The sequence below is a fragment of the Elephantulus edwardii genome, unplaced genomic scaffold (genome assembly GCF_000299155.1).
Source record: "Elephantulus edwardii isolate Elephantulus edwardi_28Jun2011 unplaced genomic scaffold, EleEdw1.0 scaffold00188, whole genome shotgun sequence".
Taxonomy (NCBI): Eukaryota; Metazoa; Chordata; class Mammalia; order Macroscelidea; family Macroscelididae; genus Elephantulus; species Elephantulus edwardii.
In genome coordinates, this window is record NW_006399938.1 from 5,615,442 (window position 1) to 5,624,151 (window position 8,710).

Below are 8,710 nucleotides of genomic sequence, written 5' to 3' on the forward strand. Positions count from 1 at the left end.
TTTGGCTCAGGATAGAGATTGACTCAAGACAGAGCAGGGTTCAGAGCTGCAGCACACAGGGTTGAACAATCCAACGTTTGTTCCTATAAATATCTATGACTTTACACCTTATTATCCTTGCTCAGGAAATTGAGGTAGAAAGTATTACCTCAGAAGTACTCCCATACTCTGTAGTTCTATTAGATTTTACCAGTGGAGAAACTTGATGATTGCTCTTAGAAAGGTGGTGGAATGAAGCTATTTTATTTTTATTCCTTTGGCCATCTTCTTGGAATTTTACCATGATCTCATTGTGTAAAACCATCATTTAAGAATGGTATCTCACAATGTGGTCATCTCAGTAATAACCTTCTTTAAATTTTAGTTATTGCTTCCTCATCCTATCCTTTTAGGATAAGGTAAACTTAGTTATCAATAATATTTTCTTCCACACAGAGCTTATCCTTTAATAGAATGAACAAATGTGCTCTATGGAATCAATAAAAGAATTGGGGTAAAAGATTAACTCGGTCTCATAAGGACAAATATTGCATAAAAACAATTATTGTAAAAAAACAGGAAGATTGCTTGAGAGACATGTACAAAAATCCAAAGAAGGAAAGGGAAGCAGGAGAAGGCCTGAGGGTGTGAAGAGGGGGAAATCTGGATCAATGGTGATCGGTTTTATAGAACATAATGCATAAGAATGAGCATGAAACACAATGTGAATAGAGGAATGTGTGAAACATGATGCATATAAACAAAACAAAAATGGATATAAATTTTGTAAGAAAATCAATATAAAATACATTTTTTAAAAAAATAACATATCAAGGTCTCAAAAATTATGATTCATTGGGAAGGCTATTCCGAAGGAAATGTTATCCAACCCGAACCTCAACCAAGGGAGTAGATGTTCTGAAGAACCAAAGGCCCCATTATAGGACTTACGCACCGTTTTTGTTCTTATCTGCCATAAATTCTGAATCAACTCATAGCTAACCCTTTGTGGGCTTTGAGAAGCTGTAAATCACAAAGAGACTCCATCTTTCTCCTGAAGATTAGTTGGTAAATTTAAAAAGAGTTCCTTTGAGTTGGCAGCCCAGCTCCTAATCAATATACAGTAGGACACAAATTCAGAAGACACCAAACTTACCTCATCAAATATAACATATCTGATCTTTTTCACCCATTTTTGTCGATGAGGAGATAACAACAGAATTTCAAGGCAGGCAGGCACTGTAACAAGCACCTAAAAATAATGAATGCGTAAAGTAAAAAAATTTTCATATTTACTACCAGAAGACAGTGAGATGAATACATATGCACACAGAGAAAATGAGAGTTTATGAGTCATGTTAGTTATGACGGGCATACACATAACTAAAATACCAAAGACAAAACCTTCAACTTCTGGGTCATCGTGATTCTACGAGCTACATCTGTTTTGTTTTCTTTCTTCTTCTCCTTTTGTTTATTGTAATTTTCAGGAAGCAGATACTAAGATCTTTCTATCATGGCACCACTGGAGGTGTTTAAACAACAAACATCGTGATTGTTTGTTAAATACAAACAATGTGCACTATTCAAGATTCTAGGGTATAGTAATATCTGTGAAAATAAGTATTAGATTTGTAAAAGTTTGAAATACACAAAATTACAATTATTGTAGATCAAAAATATTAAAATGACAGCTGGAAAGTTTTAATTCTTAAGTATATAAGCATTCAGAGTATTAAACATATTTTTGTCCTTCTTAACTGTTGTCAGTCAGCTCAAACCTATACCAACCCTGTGTGTTAAATAATGGAATGCCCTTTTGATTTTGTGCCATACTCACTATCATTGGCTGTGACTAAGGCCACTGTTGTATCTACTATGTGAATACATCTCCTTAAGGCTTGTCTTCTTTTTCCACTAGACATTTACTTTCCCAAGTATGATATCATTTTTGCAGAGACAATTCTCCTACTGATAACACGCTCAAAGCATATGAGATAAAGTCATAGCATCCTTGCTGCTAAGGTGTTTCTGGTTGCACTACATCCAAGCAGATTTGCTTGTTTGGGTGTCCATTGTATTTTAATTCTCTTTTGTCAACACCACAATTCAGTGGTATTGATTCTTCATTGGTCTTTCCCATTCACTCTACAACTTTCACATGCATGAAAAGAAACTGAAATTGGCACTGCTCCATCAAGTGTGCATTAAAGTGATATCCTAGCTGTTCTTTTGTATTTTTTTGAATGAGATTCCTAGCAATATATTTACCCATTGTAGTAGGCCCATTGGTTTATCTTTCTGTTGCTTCCACTGCATCCATAATTGTGGATCCAAGTCAAAATAACAAATCATTCACAGCTTTTTTGGACAACATTCTTTTCCACATTTGTCATGATACTTGTATAACTCAAGTTATCAGATATTTTTCCCCCTTTATGTTAAGATGTAATATATATCATAGTCTTTGAGTTTCATCAATAAGTACTTCAAGTCTTTGTTTTCTGCAAGCAAGGTTGTGCCATTACATGTCATTAGTGAGTCTTCTAACAATCTTGATGTTTTGTTCATCTGCATATAGTCCAATTTCCTCATCATACAGGTGGTGTGTTCTTAGGTTTTTGTGTATTGTAAAGTAAGAACCTACTTATAGCTGAACCTCTGGTGGGTTTTCAGAGACAGTAAATCTCATGGAAGGAGACTGCCCATCTTTTTTCCTGCAGAGCAGCTAGTAGATTTGAACCATGTGCTTTCCACTTGGCAGCACAACTGCTTACCACTAGGCCACCAGAGCCCCATAAGACTGAACAAATAAGATTAAAGGATAAAATTCTGACAAAAAACTTTTTTCTGATTTCAAACTATGCAAAATGACAGCTTCATGGTCAGGTTCTGTATGAGCATAGCTAAAATGTAATGAAATTCTCATTCTTCAAAATGTTAAACATAATTTATTATGGCTATTTTCAAAATACCAATGTTTATTTCCAATTTCTATATTCTCATTACAAGAAATTGTTGATTAATCTTGATTGCATGTTTGAAAAATTTCAGAGTGCAAAAGTTGTTGTTGTTGCCGTTGTTGTTGTTATGTGCTGTCGTGTCACCAGTGGCTCATAGCAACCCTATGCACAACAGCCCTAAACTCTGTTCTATCCTATGCCAATCTTATTGTCTCTGACACACCTATCCTCATTACCCCTTGTCACTGAATCAATCCATCTCATTGAGGGACTTCCTTTCTTGTGCTGTCCCTAAACCCAACCAAGCATGATGTCCCTCTCCAAGGACTAATCCCACCTTGCAACATGTCCAAAGTACGTCAGACGAAGCTTCAGAATCCTTGCCTCCAAGGAGCGATCTGTTCTCACCCTCTCTAGGATTAACCTATTTGTTCTACCAGTCCATGATATATTCAATACAGTTCTCCCAGCAGTCCATGGTCTATCCAATACTCTTCTTCGGCACCACAGCTCTAAGGCATTAAACCTCCTTCTATCATCCCTAGACATTGTCCAGCTTTCTGATGCAAAAGTTGTCAGAAACCCCAAATTTCTTCATCTTCAGCTTTAATGCTTGGTGTGTAAATTTGAAAAGTAATCATATTAACAGGTATTCCTTATATGTTTATGAATATTATCTATCATTGGCAGCATTGTGTAATTAAAAATACATATTTAAATGTTTACTTTGATGATGAAAATGATGCCATTTCTCTTGAATTTGTCATTCTCAGAATAGTAGTTTGTACTCAAACGCTCAACACCATTTAAGCTCACTAATGACCAGGATATTGATTTATATGAACTCTATTTAATTTTCTTATTACGTTTTACTTTTCATTCTCCAAAATTTGACCCTGGGATTGAGTTTTGGGTGTAAGATATTATTAAGGATCAAAAATGATGAAAAGTTGTAGCAGGAAAGAAGTCAAACTGCAACACACACCTGATGAAGTTTAAGCCACCCGGATTTAACATTCTGGAGTGATGATAGCCACCCAGAGTCTTTTCGTATTAAGGCAAAATAGCCAGTTGTTTAAGCCCTTGCCTACTATCTTAGAACCACGGATGCAGAGCTGAGAGAGCTGACGGTGACCATATTGATGATACCCCATTGTCCATAGCTGAATTGCAAATCTTTGTAGAACAATCCCACCTCTTCATTTCTATTGTACAATTTTCTCTAGGCAGTATTTTGCTTAGGCTTACCTGTTTACCTGTGAATTCATTAGAAACAAACTTCATTTCTTTGTTCTTCTGGCAATTTTGGGGATTTTTGATACCTGCATTTCTCTATGGTTTACCTAACTCCATGTATATTGTTGTTGTTAGGTGCCATTCAGTTGAATTAGACTTATAACAGTCCTAAGAAAAAATAAATCTGAACCTTATCTTATTCTAGGCTATCCTTATAATCTTTGACACACTCAAACCCACTACTGCAGTCACTGTGTTATCCTATCTGGTTGAAGGTCTTCCTATCTTTCACTTTCCCTCTACCTTTCCAAGCATGATGTCCATCGCCAAAAAAATAGTCTCACCTCTAAAAATATGTGAGATGAAGTTTTATCATCTTTGCCTCCAAGGAGCACTCTGGCTGCACCTTCTCTAAGACATATCTGTTTGTTCTTTTGGCACTCCATGGAATATTGAGTACTCTTTCTTAACATCACAGTTCAAAGCCATCAATTCTTTTTCTGTCACCCTTATCCACTGTCCATTTGTCACTAGCCTACCAGGTGATTGAAAAGACCATGGTCAAATAATTGAAAACTCTGTATAACTATTCTGATTTGAAACTTATGATTATTCAATTTCTGATGCCTCATTTCCAGAAAAATTTTAACCCATCATAAATAAAGATGCATATACTATTTTTATAAAGCCATTTTGCTTTTTTGTAAATTCAAAGGAATAATTTCATAGACCTTTGTGCAGATGTTCAAATCCTAGTGAAAACATTGCATAAATATTGCGACTTAATTTTATAAGAAAATTATTCATTAAAAACCATACCTGAGAGTTTAGGGCATCATGACGATATTCCCTTGTAAAAATACCACATATAGCTTCACCACTTGGCAGGTTTTTTGAAAAACGATTTTCAACAGTTGCTGCCACTTGATTTACAAGGGCCTGATTGATAAAGAAAGACATCTATTAGTAAGGTAGGACAGATAAACTCTTAAAGTACAACCAAATCTGTCCACATTGTTTGGGCCTGAGTTTAGAAAATTTTATGTTTCTCATACTCATCTGTATTAAACTTGTTACAGGGCTTTCCTTGAGGTACTTAAGTAAGAATGAAAAAACCTTCAGTCCTGAATAGAATAAATAGACGGCTTCATAAAAAAGATAAAATATTAAATTATTACATGAGAAGAAACTACTACTACTTGGAAAGCTAGGACTTAGGGAATAGCTTGTATCTATTATAGAAAGGAGTTTAAATTCAAGTAACTTAAGAGCAACATTATTAAATGAAAGAGGCTGATAATGAGAATATATATTGATGTTTCAGACTGTTTCTTAAATTAAAAAGAAAATTCTGTACAAAACAAGCCAAGTAAGACATAAAACCAAGTATAGAAAAATAGCCTGGCTTGAGGGCAGAAAAGTTGCAATTGCCCAACAGGCCATCAGATGCAGCCCACACACCCAGCAGAGTAAGTGTTAGGTTGTTAGATGACTCTCAGTATTGTCCAACAAAGTGTTTGTACTTCTCTAAATCCATGCACAATGCCTAAGACAAGAACATGGTTCTAAGGAAAGTATTATGCCCTGTGAAACTATAAGGAGCGAACAAATGTGGGTTAAAAAGAAAGTGAAATAGATCCACTACATCACATATGATTTTAAAAGATGAGATTTAGGAATGAGAGACAAAACAAAACAATGAGAGTTCTACCTTTGTTGGTGCAACATACACAACCACCCCATCATCACTTTCCTTCATCACTTTCTCCATGCAGTAGTAAGAAGCGTAGGTTTTGCCGGAGGATGTTGGGGCAACAATCACTGCTGATTCATTATTATCCACAACATCAAGGAGCTCCCGCTGAAAGTTTAAGAGCACGCACCAATTTTTAAAGGACGTGAGTAGGATGCTAACAAACTGTATTTAAATACTTTCAATATAATTCTCCGAAATGCACATAAAATGGATATCACAAACACAGGGAAATACACAGAGCTCATAACATTGCTTCAGAGGAATATTTTATTATTCTAGTTATTTTGATTATTAATAACTCAAAATTGATTTTGTATCTGAAAAGTGGAAAGCATGAATAAAACATGAAAATGTCATTTTTCTATTGGGAAGACATTATTTTCTAATTATCATTTAATATATATAAAATTGTTATGAGGAATCAAGCAAAACACATGTTTTTCTAATAATGAAAAATAATTAGGGGAGCTCTGGTGGCCTAGTGGCAAGAAGCTGCACTGCAATCCCAGAGGAACACGGTTTGAATCCACCAGATGCTCTGCCGGAGAAGGAGGCGCAATATCCGCTTGTACCAGTCAGATCTGATTTGACGGTACACGCACACAAAATAAAAAAATTAAAAAATAATTATCTGATTTTCTATAACGAATACCAAAAGATTCATACATTAGAGGGCATATGAGTAGTTAATAAATTCTCATTCCTTCAGTCTATGCTTTCATCATATTAAAATGATGACTATTCACAATCCTATGAGAAAGAAAAAAAAATCAGCCTCATACACACTAACATCTTCTTCAGTCTAGTCTACACTCAAGCACATCTCATAGTGAAGTGAGCATTAGGACTGCAGTGTGCATTGAACAGAGACATATTGATTGCCCTTTGTCCTTCACTGAAGTGACGAACTTTAGTTCTCCTGTTCCAAAGTAGGAAGCAAGAATTTTTAAAGGATTTCCACTATTATTAATATAAGCAAAGCCAACTGAGACTCTGAAGGACAAACTCTTTTAGCTAGAACCCATGAAACTACATTTTATTGTTAAAAATATTAATTCATCAGCAGTTTTTATGGTTCAATCTATATGGAAATATCTTGTTTTATTATGAATTTTATGGTAATGCTAATTTAACATCCTTTTAAAGAAGATTAGCTATTAGTGAGAGATACAGTGTGTAAATATCTATCCAATAGTCTACATTGTTGAAATTGTCCACAATTCTCTATACAATTATGTATATTTAAGTATAAAATTCTTTATGTGCACCAAAAGACTTCTCAAAAGACTGAAAAGAGAATCTACAGATTGGGAAAAATTCTCTCAATTACATATCTGAAAAGGCACTCATCTCTAAAATTGAGAAAACTCACCTCAACAAAGAAAAAAGACAGCTCAATTACAAAATGAACAGAACACATGAAAAGACCCATTACTAAAGATAACACTGAGAAGGCCAGAAAACATAAAGAAATGCTCAAATTGTAGGAAAGGAATTTTCACATCTCTTTGATAAAGATAGGGACATCAGAACAATATGGCATTTGACGCACCAATGATACAGGGTTCAGCAACACAGGAACCCTAGATTACCTCAGTACAGCAAATTGACATACCAGTGCTGTACCACTTACAAAAATGGTATTCCTCCAAAATATAGTAACACTAGACCCGGGGACCCAACCAACTTTTAAATACAAAGGCCCTCCAACAGGTACTTTGAGTGAAAATGATAATCCTACCAAAAGTGTTCGGCACAGTCCCAATAGAGATATCAAATTCCTTTTTTTTGTGGGGGGGGGGTTGTTGGGTTTTGATCTTGAGTTTTTTTGCAATCAGAAAAATATTTCTTTATATTTGGATCCACAATCAAGACCCCTGGAAACTATTATTGTTGTGGGTTCAAAGAGACCTCAAATAAGCAAAGGAGGAGAACTGAAAAACAAAAACGCAATGGGAGACATAGCACTTCCTGACCTCAAAACCTTCTATAGAGCTGTAATAACCAAAACTTTTATTGTGGTTTGGGTGAAATTTACAGGGCAAAACGATTTTCCACTCATTAATTCATGCACTTTGGTTTCATGGTGTTGATTTTAATCTGCACAATATAGTGTTACATTTCCCGCTTCCCTTCTATGTTTACCACTTTTTTCTTTTTCTTTTTAAGTTTAACAAAAGTTTAAAGAAAAGTTGGATTTTCATTTGTTCATTATCACACATTTTCCTCCCTATCCTCCCTGCAGTTCTCTCTCTCTCTCTCTCTCTCTCTCTCTCTCTCTCTCTCTCTCTCTCCATGCACTGTTGCATAATTTCCTCTCTCTTCCTCCTCCAGTCCACTTTGCTATGCACCACTTATTCTGGACTGTTGTCATACAGATAATGCCTAATCAAATTTTTTTAACAGTTCTTTACTTCATCTGTTCCAATGCAGAGATATTTTCTTTACTTCATCTGTTCCAGTGCAGAGATATTTATCCCCTCTTTTCTCAGTTTCCTCCCAACCCCATGTCAATCCTGTTTTATAAAAGTGATATTATGCAGCGTTTGTCCTTTTGTGATTGAGATATCTCACTCAGCATAATGTCCTCCAGAGTCTCCCATGTTATGTAATATTTTACTAGGTCCTTGTTTGTCATTGCTGCATACTATTCTATTTTTTGTGAATATGTGTGAATATACCACAGCTTCTCTATCCATTTATTTATTAATGGGCACTTGGGTTAGTTCCATGTCTTTGCTATTGTGAATAATGCAGCAATAAACATGGGTGTGCA

The 8,710-nt window shown here is 35.3% G+C and overlaps 1 protein-coding gene across 1 annotated transcript in view; it reads right to left on the reverse strand.

The window, feature by feature from the left end:
- Positions 1-8,710, reverse strand: part of DDX60 (DEAD (Asp-Glu-Ala-Asp) box polypeptide 60) — a 177,270-nt gene that overhangs the window by 85,564 nt on the left and 82,996 nt on the right. Inside the window, exon 18 of the mRNA XM_006896670.1 lies at positions 1,136-1,231. Within this exon, the coding sequence (XP_006896732.1) occupies positions 1,136-1,231 (96 nt within the window). The remainder of the gene's footprint in view (positions 1-1,135; positions 1,232-8,710) is intronic.